This window comes from Mus musculus, chromosome 5 (assembly GCF_000001635.26).
Source record: "Mus musculus strain C57BL/6J chromosome 5, GRCm38.p6 C57BL/6J".
Taxonomy (NCBI): domain Eukaryota; kingdom Metazoa; phylum Chordata; class Mammalia; order Rodentia; family Muridae; genus Mus; species Mus musculus.
The window spans coordinates 4,749,172-4,768,070 of NC_000071.6; the positions used below are offsets into that span (position 1 = coordinate 4,749,172).

General features: G+C 43.7%; 1 protein-coding gene across 1 annotated transcript; it reads right to left on the reverse strand.

Annotated features, from left to right (window-relative positions):
- Nucleotides 1-4,667: 4,667 nt before the first annotated feature.
- On the reverse strand, nucleotides 4,668-9,045 carry Fzd1 (frizzled class receptor 1). Its single transcript, NM_021457.3, has one exon. The coding sequence runs from the start codon at nucleotides 8,407-8,409 to the stop codon at nucleotides 6,481-6,483; it is 1,929 nt and encodes a 642-aa protein (NP_067432.2). The 5' UTR covers nucleotides 8,410-9,045; the 3' UTR covers nucleotides 4,668-6,480.
- Between the last annotated feature and the right edge of the window lie 9,854 nt (nucleotides 9,046-18,899).

Below are 18,899 nucleotides of genomic sequence, written 5' to 3' on the forward strand. Positions count from 1 at the left end.
AAACATGCTTAACTTACAAAAGGAAAAGGCCATGAAAAAAACAAATGGCACTAAGTTCCATCATGCCTTTTCAATTTCCGTCAGTGAGATAACAGCAGGCCATAGGAGGAGGGGAAGAAAAGAGAGAGGAAGCTGGAAAGAAAGGAGATGAAAACAGGAAAGCTATGTGGAGGGAAGAATAGCAGGACGGGGAGAAGAAGACGGAAAAGAAAAATGCATGGTGGAGGAGAGTTCTAAGGTTGTAATGACTCCAGTACTCAAAGTGTCATTTTATACTTTATTTTGTGATCTCTTCAATGGCAATGTAAGTTAGAAAAATTGCTATTATTAACATTTTAGATAAATGACTCTGAGGCTAAGAGCTTGTTGGCATACAGTCCAGGTCTTACAAATACAACATTCTTTTCAAGATAACATTCAGCTCCTCTCTCTTATTCCTTATTATCTTGAAATTAAATTTCGTTAAGTGAGAGAAAGGAGGAAGAGTAAGAGGAGGAAGAAGAGGAGGAAGAGGAGGAGGAAGAGGGGAAGGGAGAGGAGGAGGAAGAGGAGGAAGAGGAGGAAAGTCATATTTCCAATTGAGGATCATGCCCCTAATACACAAATGTTTCCATTTCACTCCCACCAGAAGGCCAGCTCAAGCAAGGTATTGTTGATACTGATTTTCACAATCTCCCCTCTCTTCCTTCCCTCGATGCCAAATGTTACTGCTGCTTGTCTTCAGGACATAACCATCCATAAGCTGCTTCTCATATCTACCCAAACTCACCCATGAACAAATAGACACGTACTAGTCTTGAGCACACTTACCACACACACTGTGAGGATGCTCAGCCTGGAGTATCTACCTGTGGACTTGCCAGATGTGGACCTAGAACATATTTCTCAGCTCCCTACTCCACACTATCTCTACCTCCAAAGCTCCTCTGGAACCAGGATCTTGTCCCTCATCTGCCTTCTCAGAGACCTCTTCTTTCTACATAATGTTCAGCTCCATTAAATAATGCCACAAGTGGATGCCAGACCCACTCACCTCCAACTAAAACATGCCTGGGTAGGTTCAGAACTCAGAGTGTTGGTAAGTCAGAGGCCAGGGAGCTATGAAAACCACAGAAAGACTCACAGGCTTCCTGCATTCCTTCAGTTGCTCCAGCATTCCTTCTCAAAGGAGAGGCAATGGCTGAAACTGGGCAGAAGTCTTCAGAATAATCAACTTCTTTAATCATATTAATGTGAACACAGACAGCACCATGTCACGCTCGTCCTTCGCCACATTTTAAGTTTAGACTCAGTGGATCACATCTAACATGATCTCTTAACAGTGAATCCAGACTAAAAGCCAGGATTTCTAGCTTCCAAATGGGAGTTCTCTCCCCCTCCCCCTCTCACCATGCAGTGAAACACATGGAGGGAAAGGCAAATAGACAACATACGCATGCTAGATAGAGTCTTTTGTTACTCTGAATTCCCAGATTTTCTTCTCCCGAAATTGTGCTAGTGTATGTTCCTACCTAGATGTAAATAATAAAGTGCTTTTATTTTATTGACTGTGATGGACTGCATGGTTTTGTTTTGCCTTTTTGTTATCATTTCCCCATATTTACATATTGAAGCACTTTGGATTTGATGGTGAAGTTTTCTAAGAGGCAACTAGAACTCTATGAGGTTATGAGAGGGGACCTCCATAGTGGGATGAGTATATTTCTATGAAAAGAAAAACTCCTCTCTTCCTGACCGCACGCCAGCTCCAGGAATAAGCTTCCTCAGGAACCTGACTGCTGGGAGCTTGCTACAAACATGTTTTGTAAGTCTCCACTAAGGATGAAATTTCTTGGGATAGTTATATGAAATGTGCATATTATAAATTTTAAAACTTAAAAAATTGTTTTTGAGTGTCAATTTCACCTTTTAAAGACAGGTGTGTAAAATATGCAAATAAATTCTATTGAATACTCCATATGCCTTTGAATTAGTGTCCCAGTGTTAACTGGAGAAAACTCAATATTCCCTGAGTTCCGTCCTTTGACGTCCTCTTTAGAACATGAACATCTTAAAGAAATTAATTTCTATTGGAAGTGGCACCTTATTTCTTTTTTCAAGGAACTTTAGAATCTAAAACTAATTGTGATGCACAAAACGTTGTATGTTGTTCACACGGTTACAGACAATACTTGAGTTTACTGAATATATCACATAAGAAAGATTTCTGTGAGAAATCCACCACTTAACCCATTATTAAGGTCCCATAAGGATCTATAAACAAAATTCCCCAAAGGAATCATGACAGGGCAACTTGACTCTACAATGGCATAGAGTTGCTTCACCGTGATAAGCTGAAGGAAAATTAACCTAGAGATTATGCCTTAATTGTCAGGTTCTAAACAAACTGCTTTGTCACAAAAATTGCTATAGCTTGACATGTCTGTTAAAGAAAAGGAGGATCTGAGGGTGTAGAAATATCAGTCCCCTCAATCATAAATCTTAAAGGAACTTTGAGCCACCATGAAGCTCAAATACTTTTATCCCCTTTTGAGGGGTCCCCTGACCCTTGCTTGTTTGGCAGTCCTTTCTAAGACATTATTGCAAATGTAAGGGAACACTGCATTTTTATTTATTTATTTATTTATTTATTTATTTATTTATTTATTTATTTTTAGTGACCCAAGTGTCAAACTGTCACACAAACCATGCATTATTTGTGCTCCTACAGGTCAGTCCTGCAAGACTTTGAGATTGGTGTGTTAAGAAATACTCAGTGAAAATATCACTAGTGTCCACATGTAAACATGTGTAGTGACCATGTTCTGTTTTAATTTCTTGGACTCCAGTTATATAGAAAATCATCATCGGAAATGTATAATGGTTTACAATGTTCTGCCACTCTAGTTTCCTAGTTAAATGCTGGCTCTTTAATAACAATGTATGTATGGCAGAAGGCTTCAGTGCTCACAGTAGAGACAAAAGGACCAGGGCTCTAACCTCAGGCTAACAAGAAACCATTGCAGAGCTGCTGAAATATCCCCTCTGGTTCTTTTACATATGCTTGGTACAGTCTGCCTCTGGGATGAAAAACACAATTCTTTGTCTCCATAAAATCTAGGTGAAAAGAAAATATGAACATCAGAAGGTGTTCATGTTACCTTAATATTTACTGTAAAAGCTGAATTGAGTGCACTGTCAGGGGGGAAACTGACTTCAATAGAAAGTTGGCTTTAAAAAAAAATCCAGGCAAATCAAGCCATGTGAAAGTAGGATTTGTCATGGAAACAGCATCCTAATGGGATCATATCATCAGCGGCTCCACGGTTTCCCAGGTAAGTTTTATTTTGCCATCAATACTGAACGAAGCAAAGCCAAGCCAAATCAAACAAAAACCTTCCTGGTTTTATGTATCTCACATACTTTAAAATAAAGTGCTTTCTGAAGACAAAGCCTGACAGTGACTTAAAATACTGTTTGAGTGATATTTTAATATAGAGAGAATATAAAACCTGTTACTGTTTGAGTGATATTTTAGTATAGAGAGACTATAAAACCTTTCTGTGTCAAATTCACATCTGCATCATTTTAAGGACACCCACAATAAGGCTGGTTTGTTTGTTGTTGTTTTGTTTACATTTATTCCTGGAACAGAAACTAATTAATTGTCATAAATATTTCTCCCACAAGTTACATAATTACCTAATGAGACATGTTCTCATTTGGTTAAAGAATTACTGTTTTTTTTTCATGTCTATCTCTATATAAAAGCTTCTCAAATGCCATCTTTTCTATTAATGTAACAACCAAAAATTGTTTCTTCCAACTTTAAATGTGTATTTTCCATTAAATTAAAATGTTTAATATCTTAAATGAATTAAGACTTATAACACAATTTCCTGATAACCATAAAAGCCACTCTGGTGCATTAATGGATTCTCTTTAGCCCTTTGTCTTTTGATTTTAGAAAGTAATGAAAAATATAATAAAAATATTTTAAATCTCCAGATATTTGAAGTTTTCTAATAGGGTTCTATTTCTCATATTATTCCCATATTATAAAATGTAAATTGTTATTTCTATTTTGCTGTATATATAGTCACATGCATGTGTACAGGTATATGTACATGCACGCATATCAATTCTGAGGTCACATAGGAAATTCCTCTGTGAAAGGTTCTCTGAACAATACAGATGGAATCTTCAGAAGTAAACAACAACAACAAAACGCTTCCACAGCCTACTGCCATCTTAGATGCTTATAAACAGAGTCCGTGACCACATACTGATTGCCTGTTTATGGGTTTTCGGATGTGCACGGTAATGGAAAAAAACAAGACAATACCTCATAGAACATCACAAAGGCACCCAACTGAAAGATAAACCTCTGTCAAATAAAAGTCATGTAAATGTATTCCCTGAAAGAAAGAAAAAAGCCTCAGTGTTAAAATTAGAGTTAGACTTTAAAAATAATATTGTTTGAAAATATTCTATTTTCTGCTACCATGAAAACAGCCTTGGCATGGGACTCTACACATGCCATTCAGAAGGCAGGCTGGTTGCACTTTGCAAGGGTGGATTTTTCCATTGAATCTTTTAGCTTTGTATATTGTGGACTGGTTGTGAGGCATTGTAAAATGTAAAGGCAGTTCAGATAGGACGATTGTTTTCAGGCACACACAGAAAAATGTAATTTTGTACAAAACTTTCATTTTTTTATTTGCGAAATTAAAAATATGGCATTTTATATATATAAACTTCTATTCCTCTATAAATATAGATGATCTCATGGTGGTGAGAATAATAATAACAATAATAACAATAATAATGCATACCAAATCCAAAAACCAATGTCATTTTAGGGTATGACAGACATAGATAAATTTAGGTCCTATGTATGTATCGGCATTTGTGATAAACTCTTAAGGTTTAAACACTACAATCAGGAGGACTGCTTTTCTCCTCTTCTTCATCCATAACTAAAGTGAGTATTTTTAAATGGCTTTGAGAGATTTACATTTGACACACTGCCGTAAATCCAGACAGGAGCACACAAGATGGGATGCAGTAGGAATGGACACACTTCCCCTTCAGCATGCATGCCTAGGTCGTGTTTGTCTCTCTCACCCATCCGTCAGTCCACCGCCTCTGTCTTCGGAAGTCCAACCAGGCTTTCTGCGGGGGTGTGACTGTTTCTCCCTCAGAATGTGCTGCTGAGGAGTAAGCAAAGTGTATTGTTGATTGTGTACAACTTTTAGATTGCAAAGACACATCTAATTGCAGTTTGGCTAAAACCAGAAAACAGCGTTTCACTTGGAGTAACTCCACTTCACTGAAATCTCCTTAGGTTTCCATACTCTGTGTATGTTCTACTATCCTGTTAAGGAAGGTAAACCATTCCTTCACCAAGCTTCCCAGGCAACCTCGAGGTCTGCATTTCATAGAAGGGTAAAATCTAGAAGCAGGCAGCATCACAGGGGGAAGAAAGTAGGTTGCCAGACATCAGAATGCAATTAGAACTAATGTTTTATAACCTCTCTCTTTAGCCTCTCCCAACCCACAAAGCTTGCTGCTCTTTCCATGATGATGACCAGACCCAGAGCAAGTTCCAGATACTAGAGAGTAAAAATGAGCTCATCCATAAAAAGTCAGACTCTCCAAAGTTCGCTATCGGTCGGTTACTGCACTCCCTCTGAACAACTTAGGTGCAAGGAGAAAGACACTGGGCAAGGGACACCGGGGTACAGGGAGGCTGGGTCAACTGGCAGAGCCCATACTGGGGTCCTCTAATAAAGCTGGAAGGTGGATCTCAAATAAGCAGCATCAGGAAGTCACAGGGACAGCCATCCACACTCTACCGCTGAAAAGGGGAGGATCTGGAATGGGCGGGGCCCACCTCGGGATCTGGAAGCTTTACAGAGTTCTGCACCTTAAAATTTCCCACTGCAAGCAAGGAAGGGGAGGGGCGGGAGATGCTGAAGGAAATGACCCTGGAGAGGCAGGCCCATGCTCCCTTGACAAAGATGAGGGCACAGGGCAAAGCACTTAGTCAAGTGTGCTCTGTTTTACCTCCTCTGCAATCTGCAGAAAAGGGCAAGTGAGAAAAGCTCCAAATACGTAAATTGCCCTAAATAATTAAACATTTTTAAAAAGAAAAAAAAACTGCGTGTTCGATAGTCTTTAAATACAAATATACGTACAAAAATCTTACACAGGCTATTTACAATCATAAAAGCGTACAATCCTGGTATCAGAGAGGGCTAGAGAGATCGGTCCACACGCACATACACATACACCTCGATCAGTTGGGCCCTCTCGTTCCTTTACCCCAGGGACGGAAGCTTTTGCAGAACCTGTGCTGTTTGTTGGGAAAGGGGCCTGCAAAAGTCAGTGGCTGGCGAGGAAGCCTGGAGTGGCCAGGCTTGGCAGGAATTCCTTGGGGCCAGCTTCCAGGCGATGGCTAGGATCAGGCCAAAAAAGGGTAAGGTAAGAGTCTGGGTTTCAGACGGTAGTCTCCCCCTGTTTGCTGTTGGTAAGCCTCGTGTAGAACTTCCTCCAGGAATTCAGTGTCTTGCCGGACCAGATCCAGAAGCCCGATGTGATGCCCACAATCAGCGTCATGAGATACTTGATCATGAAGACTGTAAAGTCTGGGCTCATGGGCGGGTGTGGTGGGACTCCTCCACCTCCCTGGAGGTGAGGGCAAGGGATGGCATAACTCTTGCAGCTCTGGGCCACCCAGCTGCGCTCCCACTGGTCCCGAAAGGCCTGTTCATAGAAGTAGCAGGCGATGACGATGGTGGCCGGCACAGTGTAGAGGACACTGAAGACTCCGATGCGCACCATGAGCTTCTCCAGCTTCTCTGTCTTGGTGCCGTCATGCTTCATGATGGTGCGGATGCGGAAGAGTGACACGAAACCGGCCAGCAGGAAAGAAGTGCCAATGAACAGATAAACGAAGAGAGGCGCCAGCACAAAGCCACGCAGTGCGTCCACGTTGTTGAGCCCCACAAAACACACTCCGCTCAGTACGTCGCCATCCACCTGGCCCAACGCCAAGATGGTTATAGTTTTGATGGCTGGCACAGCCCAGGCGGCTAAATGGAAATACTGTGAGTTGGCCTCGATGGCTTCGTGGCCCCACTTCATGCCGGCTGCCAGGAACCAGGTGAGGGACAGGATCACCCACCAGATGGAGCTGGCCATGCTGAAGAAGTAGAGCATCATAAAGAGTATAGTGCAGCCTTCTTTCTTAGTGCCCTGCGCCACCGTGCGCGCCCCGTCCTCTGCAAACTTGTCGTTGCACACCACCCGGTCCTCCAACAGAAAGCCAGCGATGTAGGCCACCGCCACCGCTGTGTAACAGCCGGACAGGAAAATGATGGGCCGTTCCGGGTAGCTGAAGCGCCGCATGTCCACTAGGTACGTGAGCACCGTGAAGAGCGTGGAGGCGCAGCACAGCACGGACCAGATGCCTATCCAGGTGCGCGAGAAGCGCAGCTCCTCTGGCCCGAAGTACATGAGCCCGTAAACCTTGGTGGGTTCGCAGGGTGCGCCGCAGTCCTTCTCCCCCAGAAAGTGGTAGTTGAGGTAGGAGGGCACCCTGAGGGCGCGCGGGCAGGAGAACTTTCCCCGCTCCACCGTCCCGGCACCCCCCGGGTAGCCGCCGCGGTAACCACCGCCGCCGTGCTGCGGATTACTGGTCCAGAACTCTGGTAGCAAGGAGGGAGTTGGGGTGCCTTTGTCGGACGTGTTCTGGCCCACGCACAGCTCTCCTGCGCCGTGCACCGGGAACTTCTCGCACTTGAGTGTGTCTGGCCACTGGAAGCCGAACTTGTTCATGAGCGCCTCGCAGCCCTGGCGTGCGCGCTCGCACAGGGAGCGGCAGGGCGGTAGCGCCTGCTCCAGTACGGTGCACACAGGCGCGTACATGGAGCACAGGAAGAACTTGAGCTCGGCGGAGCACTGCACCTTCACCAGAGGGTAGAACTGGTGCACCTCCAGACCGGCGTCCTCCTGATTCGTGTGGCCCAGCAGGTTGGGCATGATGGTCTGGTTGTACGCGATGTCCGTGCACAGCGGGATGGAGATGGGCTGGCAGTAGCCGTGGTCCGGGATGGAGATGCCCCGTTCGCCGTTGTACTGCTGCCCGCTCTGCTGGGGCTGGGGCGGCGGCGGGGCTTGCTGGCCCGGCCCGGATACCTGGCCCGCCGCCTGCGCTCGGACCCCCAAAAGCAGAGGAGCCTCCAGCAACCAAAGCAGCAGCAGCAGCCCGCTAGCCCAACGCCGGGGATCAGCCCGGGGGCGGCGGTGGCTGGCCGTGTCCTCGTGCCCCACCTCCTCCCGCCGGCCCGGGAGTGCTTCGGCACAAAGTTCCAAGCTCAGCCGGCCGGCGGCCCGGGACTCGCTAGGCGCCGCCTCCTCAGCCATACTTTTTCGGCTCCCTCCTCGGCGCGGATTGACTGGGACGGGCAGCGGCGCGGCGGGTGGTGGCTCCCACTGTGATCCGGGAGAGCTGGTCGCCCGTGCCCTCCGTCGGGGTGCGGCCGCTCTCTGCCCGCTCCCCGGGATTCTGCTCCGCGTCCCGCAGCCGCCGCCGCCGCCGCGGAAACTTGCGGTTCATGAAGCGCGGGCGGCGAGGAGAGCAAGAGTGGTCCAGGCGCGCCGGGGTCGCGTCCCTCTTCCCTGGCCCGCGGCAGGCTGTGGCTCTTGTCAGGCGGCGCCGCGTTAGTGGTCGCAGCCGGGCAGAGGAGCGCCCAACTCTCGGCAGCCTAGCCGCCCTGGGTCCCCCCTGCGCCTCCGCCTCCTCCTTCTCCGCCGCCGCCTGACCATTTGTGTCAATCCCTCAACTCGCAGCCTCTGCTCTCCCTCGCGCGCCCTCCAACGGGTTTCTAGGCGCCCCCCAGTCTGTCTTTCACCGGGAGGGAGGAGCCTTGAAACCGACGCGGAGCTGGCGGCTCAGGGACCGTCGCCCAATCGCAGCACCCGCTTCACAGCGCAAAGGGAGCCCTTTCCCTCCGAGCCCGGACTGGAGCCCGCAGCAGACCGGAGGAGGTGGAGGAAGTAGTGGTGGCGGTGGCAGAGACTCCGCTCCGGCACAAAGAGTAGCTATGAAGCCGGACAGGCTAGGTCGCTTTTGCTTTTGCAGAAGAAAGGGCGAGGACAAGTAAGAGAATGGTCCCATATGCGGCAGGAGATAATGAATAGGAGTCGGCTGGCCGCGGGGATTTAGCTCTGTCTTGCTTTTTATCTGTCTTCATATTTTATAATCCTACCCTCGACTCTCTGGTCACAGACTGCTACTTTGAGTGCTGCGTTCTGATTGCGTGCCCCTGACTTGAGAGTCGGGTTTCCTTTGAATTTAAGTCTGTCGAGGTTTTGTTTAAACTATGACTCCAATAAACCGTGGAGCTCACAGACTGGCCTTGGTGGACTTTGGACGCGCCATTTCCCCCGATCGCTGTCAAATGAAAGCAAAACGCAAAGTTTGGTGGGATGTAAATTGTAAACCCAGATGCTCCTGTGAGTAGTATGCGTCGTGTAGTCAAACTTTCCCCCTTCTCTTTAATGGTATCAGAAACAGAAGTAAAGGAAAACAGAAGCTATTCATTAAATGCTGGAGGAAAACCGGCTTGAGAACCAACGCATTGGGTGCTCCAGCGTGAGACACGGGAGCCATACATCCAGACAGGAGGATCAATCTGGGACCATTTGAGGGCCGCTTCTAAACACTGGGGACCCTGCAGGGTCTGTTGGGAACTTCTGAGGCCTGGGTCATTTAAGTTCCTCCTCAGTGGAAGTAGTCAAAGCTGAAGCTATTAGTTTGAAGGACAAAACACATGACCAAAGTGAGTCTGAAAGACCAAGCACAGTCAGTCAGTCGACTCAAACCAGGATAATCAACCTCAGCAGACACACATGCTTGTTCTTGCAAGTTTATTTTCAAGAACTTGTGTGAGTCGGATTTATCAATAAAGTGCTATTATGTTTTATTAATTCTATCAAGAGTCCCCCCCCCCTTCGATTAGACTTATCTCACGAGACTGTTCCCGAATTATTTTCTATCTTCTTTTATACAGATTCACTTTTCATTAGATATTATCTCACGAGACTGTTCCCGAATTATTTTCTATCTTCTTTTATACAGATTCACTTTTCATTAGATATTTACCAAGCATCCATGATACAGTGAGCACTGTCTCAGGAGGTAGGGAGCACAGAGGAAGCCCTGGCACATATTTAAAGGAGGGCATAGTACAGTGGGCACAGGAACGTCACCAGTGATGGCAGTGCCCACCCATTCTCAAAAGGGACGCAAGGGAAGTAAATGACCTGCTAACACGGGAGATGAGGAATGGGAGGGGTCATCGGAGAAATAGATGCAAAATGCAAAAGAGAAAAGCACAAAACAGAAAACAAAACAAAAAGGCAACAAACAAACAAACCCCTCAAGTTTCTGAGGGGCAGGCAAGGAGAACATGCCCTGGTCATGACAGGAAAGAAAGGGCTCTTTAGCTGGTACAAAATATCATGAACCAAACTGTTCAAACAATAGATAGCTAGTGCAGGTGGCTTTCCCCCACAGAAGCGGGAAGTGGTTCCAGGGCGACTGAAAGAGGGAGCAGGACTCAGGCTCGCGTGGAGAAACATCAACATTCCGATACACTGTACAGATCACCACTCAAGATGAGGCTTGTCTACATCCGGGCAGGCCCCGTGAAGCTCGTTGGTGTCCGAGGGAACCTGCAGTCATACCAATACCTATTAAATCAGAATGGCAGGTACTTGTCTCCTAGATACATTATCATTATATTTTTTAATGTTCATAGAAGCTGTAATGTTCACGGTAAAGCGTGTTTTGAGTCTTCGTGTAAACATTACTGTCCCCCTGCCTCAACCTTTTGAGTAGCTGGGACCTCAGGTACACACCACTATGTCTAGCTTGCTTTAAAGTATTTTTGAAGAAAAAAAATTAATTACTAGCAGTTTTTAAGACCAACAGGTAGTAACTACAATCGAGTAACAAATATTTGTTACTGTGCTGCGCTGAATGTAACTCGTGACACATTTTGATGGTAGACAGGAGGTGAGATCCTCTCTGGGGTTTTTTGAACACTCATACTAATTGTTCATCTTACCTTCCCAATAGCATCCTGCTGTCCATAGGCTCCCAGGGACAACGTGTCACACCGTCCACGCTGATATTTATTCATCTCTTAGGCTCTTTACTAAGCCACCTCTCTCTTCTTAGACATCTCTTATAAAGACTTATGTGTCTCAAGCGTCATTCTCTGAAGGTCCTTTAGCTGACCATGCTAGGTGAGAAGTGGATTTATTCTAATGTATTAACATCCAAGAAGCATCACCGAGCATTTACCACCAATGTCAGCCTCACCTTCTCCTCAAAGGGACAGGGCAAAGGACAGAATGGTATAGAAGGCTCGGTTCTGCTTCAGAGTGAGGAACTTCGTTCTGTTTCAGAAGCTGTCCTAATGAATTTTCAGAACTTTCATCTCCCACCTAGTGATGAGATTTGCTAGAAAGGAGGCTGAGAATGGCAAGCAAGGCTTTTTCTCGGCAGGGAAAACAGGCAGTTCTTATTATACCTGGAACCCGAGGCTGCCATCAAGCCAAACATACCATCTAGAAACTAGGTTTTTCTCCAGCTCAAAATGGAGAGCACTAGGTTTAGATACATTAAGGGAGATGCATGCTTCGGGTTCATGGCTTGTTTGGCTTGGGTTTCATCAGTTGCTGTAGTGTTTCATGTAACTATAATTCTTGGCATTATTTTTAAAGCCAGTTTCCTATAGATTCTTTCCCTAAATAGATCACATTGAAAAGACCATGTAAAATTTGAAAAGAAATCATTTTCTGACAGTTGTCTTTCAATATTAAGTCCATTAAAGTAGATTTCCTCTTTATTTGTTGTGCCAATACAGCATTTCATTTATTAAGCAGATGTGACACAGAAAATGTTACTAAAGTAAAATAAATATATTAAACACTTAAAGAAAACAATCAACCAGTAAGTGGTGCACCATGACCACCAGCACCAACTCACATTATCAAAAAAGTCCATTGGGGTGGTGTTATAGGCAGCAGGAGGAAGAATAATCAGAGAAGAAACCTGAGCACTGTATCTAAGACATCATTTTCTGAGGATGTGTAAAACCTTGAGATTCACAGATTAAAAGTTATTAAATTAAGCCAGGTAGTGGTGGTGCGCACCTTTAATCCTAGCACTCAGGAGGCAGAGGCAGGTGGATCTCTGTGAGTTTGAAGCCAGCCTGGTCTTCAGAGAGAGTTGCAAGACAGCCAGGGTTACAAGGAGAAACTCTATCTTGAAAAACAAACAAATAAAAAAAAGTATTTACTAAGTTAGTATGAACTGTTATCCACTTGGTAGTAACACAACTCAATTTATCCAACATAAAATAATAAACATAATTTGATTTCTCCTTACTATTGCTTATTGATTTGTCAAGCATCAGAATCAGCTAAAATATTCTTTTTATTCCAAAGCAAAATGTTTTTATCAGAACTTTCTTAAATAGTATGAAAGTTGTCAAATGATTATGCCACTTGAATGAGGACAGTAAGTTACTAGTGGTTGAGATCTGGGTTCGGTTGCATACAGTTTCCTACGTGAGGACTCAAGCTTGGAGACCACTCAGGGGACTCATGTTTAAGGATTTGTTTTGTTGTTGCTTTTGGGTGACAGGCTTGGATGACCTCTCTTGGATAACAGAAACTACATCATGGATTAAGACTATACTTCTGAGGTTTTATTTTGGATGCTTTTTTGCCATTGATTTACCTGCATTGTGTTGCTTAAACTCTTTTCTGTTGAGGCTATTAATCATTAGCCCTTTTTAACAGATGAGTCTAAGTCTCATAGAATTTAACTATTTTAAATTCTGAAAGATACTAAGTACACAGGAGGCTTGGAATCCTACCAAGGTCATAGTTCTCACTGAGTACAGTCTGTGAACACACCCACTCCTAAAAATCACCTAGGAAAACACAGTTTCTATGTGCAGATCATGGTGAATTTTTAGTCTTTAACATAGTTTCCATATCAGGATACATGTGTCAGTGAAACACCAGAGATTCACTGTTGAGTTAGACCAGAATTTTCCAAGCTGTCTTCTGTGTAATACATGATCTTCCCAAAGGGTATTCTGTAAAATAAGTTTGTTCAAAGAAATTTGAAAACACACCACACTCTATATCCTCAGTGGAGATTTATGGTAGTCTAAAGTCTACAAGAAATGCTAAATTAAAGGGAAAAGAATCTCATTTTAAACTTTGTCTCATCTGTCATTTTACACACACACACATCACACATACACATGCATGCATGCACTTGTAGAAAACACACCCACACACTCATGCATGCATGCATGCATGCACGCACACATACATTCACAGAGAAAGATCAATCATATCAATATTGTGCTTGTCGTTGATGCTCTATAGTATACAGTTTGAGAAAAGCTGGAACCGGCCTAGTGTATTATAAAGCTGCATCTGCTTACACTCTTCTGGATCCTGGGATGTCAGGAGGAGGAGGAGGAAAAGTGCCCCATTGTGCTTTGGATCCTGAGCAAGCATGCTGAGCTTAAGGAGCTGCCAGAAGTAAAGACCTCTCCTCCTGCTTCGGGGCAGCAACACCAAGAGTCCTCTTTAGTCGCTTTCAAGAGATGCACTAGGCTTAAATGTACTTAACTTTTCACAGTAGAATCCGATCTCATTTCTTGTTGATTTCCAACCCCCCAAAATTTCTGCAGATGGCCCCTTTGCCTTTTGTTGTTGTTTTACTTTGACAAATTTTTCTATAGAGAGAGACCAGGCTGACCTGGAACTCATGATCTCGCTGTTCAGCCTTCTTAGTGATGGGATATCAGGCATCTGCCATTACACCCCGCTGCATAACTAATAAGTATCTACTAAGACATTTGTATCCCTCTGTGTGGACAGTGTGTGTGTGTGTGTGTGTGTGTGTGTGTGTGTGTGTGTGTGTGTGTAAGAGTGTGTTTGTGTGTGTGTGAGTGTGTGTGTGTGTGAGAGTGTGTGTGTGTGTGTGTGAATGTGTGTGTGAGTGTGTGTGTGAGAGTGTGTGTGTGAGTGTGTGAGTGTGTATGAGTGAGTGTGTGTGTGAGTGTGTATGTGTGAGTGTGTGAGTGAGTGTGTGTGTGAGTGTGTGTGAGTGTGTGTGTGTGTGTGTGTGAGTGTGTGCCTGTGTACATGGGAGGGTGTGTGGAGTGTGTGCATTAGCAAGCAGAGGCCAGCAGCAACATGCTGATTACCCTCTTTCCTAACTCTCTGTTTTTCTTTTTTTGAGACAGGATCTCTCACTCTGCCTGGAGCACAATGATTCACCCAGTGAACTCCAGAGGTCCCCATGTCTCAGCTTTCCTAAAACTGGGATTAGAGACAGACATGTTGGCTTTTGGTGTGGATATCAGTCAAGGTGCTTGTCTGGAAAAAGCACTTTATTGACAGAGCCATCTTCCCAGTTCCCAAAACCACCTGTATACTTTTGCAGTAATTCTAAAAGATCATTTTTTTATTTATATTTACACAAATGTTTTTAACATTGATAAGAGGCTTCTTGCAATCATTCACACTCAGAATTTCAATTGATAACTGTTTGAAAGTCCCTTCTTTAAACATAAATACACACACAGTTTCCCTTAAAACAGCTTAGAAAGAGAGATTTTTTCCAGTACAGTATGCTATTTCTCATAAACAAACAAGCAAACAAACTTGACCTAAACATAGAATAGTGATTATTAAGGTTAAAAAGTCAGGGAAGGCAGAAAAAGATGCCTGAATTTGATAGTTAAAACCCACTACATGCATCTGAGGCCTGTTAATAAAATTAAGATAAAACAAAGGAGATTGTCACAGTGTTTACCCCATAGTGCTCATAGCTGATTCATAGTGAGATCTTAAATCAACTTATTATCTAAGTCAGCCATAATTATTTACATTTTAAATATGGTAAGATAGATTCAGTATAGATGGCTATATTACTTAGGTATAAATGTGAATCTTCTACACAAACATCACAGGACATTTGAGGATAGAGAATATGAAAGGACAAAAAAATCATAGTATACTTTCACCGACAAAGTAAGCCAATAATTCCTTCGAATGTTCCTGGAACAGACAGGTGAAACTATCAAACAAGATTTTGCTGTTGGTACAAATTCTTGGAATGTTGAAATTATGATTAAAAGTGAAGGGTGTGTGTGTGCATATCTTGAAATTTGCATCTGGCTGGTATGAGGAAGACACTGGCTTAGCTGTACTTTACTAGACAATTTAGAGTAAAGAATTCTTGGTACTTAAAAAAGGTTAGAGAGAATGAAAAAGAAAATTTCCCCATGAAAGCTATCCTACCGCAGAGCCTAACTTAATCTTCCCACGCCTGTTGTTTTATAGGATGGTCACCCCTACTCAAGGTGGAAAACTGGAGCTTAAAAAGTTTAATAACGCCGGGCATGGTGGAGCATACCTTTAATCCCAGCACTCGGGAGGCAGAGGCAGGTGGATTTCTGAGTTCGAGGCCAGCTTGCAGTACATTGAGCTCCATAGAGACAGCACGGGGCAAGCGAGAGCCAGGCCAGCACTGAGCTACTCTGTGCCTCGTAGAGGAAAATCAACTGAACACAGGCAAAGGAGACCCTAAGAAGCCAAGAGGCGAAATGTCCTCATATGCATTCTTTGTGCAAACCTGCCGGAAGGAGCACAAGAAGCACCCGGATGCTTCTGTCAACTTCTCAGAGTTCTCCAAGAAGTGCTCAGAGAGGTGGAAGACCATGTCTGCTAAAGAAAAGGAGAAATTTGAAGATATGGCAAAGACTGACAAGGCTCATTATGAAAGAGAAATGAAACCCTACAACCCCTACCCCCAAAGGGGAGACCAAAGAGAAGTTCAGGAGAGCTGACAAAGCATAAAAATGATTGCCTTGTGTCAAATTGCCAGTCTTTGCACAAGCAGATGATTTAGTCCCTCCCCAAAACTATAAGGGCCACAAATTATGTGGCTTATACTGACATCTTTGCTTAGAAGACATTATTGCCTGCAATCTTATTTCACTCCATGCTAGTCTGGTAAGTGGCCACTTTTCATAGTAAGAATTTCAGATTGCACCCAAGAGGCCTCCTTCGGCCTTCTTCTTGTTCTGTTCTGAGTACCGCCCCAAAATCAAAGGCGAGCATCTTGGCTTATCCATTGGTGATGTTGCAAAGAAACGAGGAGCAATGTGGAACAACACTGCAGCGGATGATGAACAGCCCTACGAGAAGAAGGCTGCCAAGCTGAAGGGGAAGTACGAGAGGATATTGCTGCCTACAGAGCTAAAGGAAAACCCGATGCAGGGAGAAAGTGGGTGGTCAAGGCTGAAAAGAGAAAGAAAAAGAAGGAAAGGAAAGATGATGAGGAAGATGAAGAAGATGAAGAAGAAGAGGAAGATGAAGATGATGAAGATGATAATGAATAAGTTGGTTCTAGTGCAGTTTTTTTTCTTGTCTATAAAGCATTTAACCCCCCTGTACACAACTCACTCCTTTTAAAGAAAAAAAATTGAAATGTAAGGCTGTGTAAGATTTGTTTTTAAACTGTACAGTGTCTTTTTTTTTTTTTTTTTTTTTTGGTATAGTTAACACACTACCTAATGTGTCTTTAGATAGCCCTGTCCTGGTAGTATTTTCAATAGCCACTAACCTTGCTTGGTACAGTCTGGGGGTTGTAAATTGTCATGGAAATTGAAAGTAGGTTCTTGTTGGTGCACAGCACAAATTGGTTACTTATGGGTACTGTTTTCTTTTCTTTTGGTGTTATTTTGGGGTTTTTTTTTTTCCATCTTCAGTTGTCTCTGATGCAGCTTATACAAAGATAATTGTTGTTCTGTTTACTGAATACCACTCTGTAATTGCAAAAAAAAATGCTGTTTCGTTGACATCCTGTATCCTAAGTAAATACAATTTTTTTATTAAAGAAAAACTTAATAACCTGTGAGCTCTAAAATGAGGCTCCCAACATTGTTACCACACACACTGGCCACAGAGGCACCAAGGAAGACAAACACTACCCTTGGCCTCTGTTGCCAAAAAGCTCATTAGGAAATACAAAATTCTTCCAAGAACGTAGCTCTGAGACAGCCATTTGAATCTTTGGTATAATGATAGCAAGCACTATAAAGGCAAGGTCAAAAGGCCATTACACTTGACCTTGATAGCAACCAGGCTACCATAGTGTGCCAGCCTTAGTTTGAGAAAATGTGCCTGCCTGCAAGGTGATAAAACAGTAAGTTTAATGTAGACTTTTCCCTGAGAGAAGTGTTTGCCTAGGGTAGACCATTTGCTGCTCTGCTCTGTAGTCTCACGTTGAATTCTACATTGAAATAAATGACCATTCAGTAGAACATTCTCGATGCCAGGTAAAAGGCAAGAAGTATTCCTCTCTGGTAAGCCTATCATGTTTAATTTAGCCTCAGTTTCTTTATGTGCAACTCCATGGGCATTGCTTATCTTCTGGCTTCTATCAGTATGTGTGTTTACATTTGGAAGCCAGAATATTAATCAACAGGCAAGTGACTTTGCAAGAACTCTCATAGCTCTCTGACTTCGCAAATTTCTCTTCATCATGGACCTGATAAGATGGAATGCAGTAAGTGTCTACTTAAACTGTTCTCAGCAGCACAGAAGAGAATCTGATTGCATGCACTGACTGCTGTGCGTCCCCTGGGGGCCTCTCAGGTCACATGGCCCCATGTACTGAGGGCCCTTCAGATTGCCACAGACCATGTAGCTTAGACGGAAAATAAGATGCAGTGATTACCAAATGCACATGGACTGAAAAGCGTGCATACAGATAAAGGTTTGTTATGATGTTCTGATATGGTGAAATTTCCCCCTTGAATCTCATTATTGCCCCGCATTCATTAGTTTCCAAATGTCCCCCAGTGTTGTACAGAAAAATGTTCCAAGTGTAGTGGTGTAACAGTGCGTCCATTCATATATCTCATAATTGCTGAGATCAGTAGAAATTACTGGAAATGCAACTGAGAGGATACTAATTGCTAATGAGTGTCTTAGGCAGTTGTGAGTTCAAGCAAGAAGGGGCAGAGGGATCCACTTCCAAAAGGAACTCTGATGATACTGCCATCCAGAGAGAGTACAAGTGACCTCACCTACAGTAACCATTGCAGGGCTTGCTAAACAGTAGCTGGGGGTTTCAGCAGGCAGCAGGGAGCTGTGTGCTCTTTGACGGTTGAGCCTCAGAAATGGCATAGTATGGCTTCGAAAATATTCTCACAACCGTCCTTGAGCAGAAGGAGGTGCAGGGGACACACCACATGAGTGGGAACACTGTGCGTGTAGAATGTATAGCAATGAAGAATGTCTGAGGTACTGAGAAATCAGAATTTACAGTATATAATTACACTATCTTATAGGGTTAAAGATAGTTGTGGTATTGATGCAGCAATTGCTCACTGTGTTGTTGTAGGTTTTCAATCAAACTTTTGTTATCATCATTTCATAGACTAGGAAAGGGAAACATGAGGAGGAGAAAAAATTAGTCACACCCTGATGAACAGAACAATGGAGAACAAGGCTGGCTGGCTGGAAAATAAAGGAGCTTAACCAGTAGGCTAAAGTTTTCCTCTTCAGCTAGCTAGACTAAAGAGCTGCTCAAAAATTATTTTTAAAGATATCGCTTTCTTTATTTGGAGAACTCTTGAATAAAATTGTTTCTGAAACAGATTTAGTGGCCCTGGGTACACAGCAAACAGACAAAAATACCTCACCCCTACATAGGCACCTGTACCTCAGCAGAGTATTTTCCTGACAAGACTGGGCAAGCTCAGACTGATGGAGCTGAAGCCTTCCCCAAGAAGAATGAG

Bases quoted from the DNA above. Each gene is read 5' to 3' on its own strand.
- Fzd1 (NM_021457.3), bottom strand. From the start codon at position 8,409: ATGGCTGAGGAGGCGGCGCCTAGCGAGTCCCGGGCCGCCGGCCGGCTG.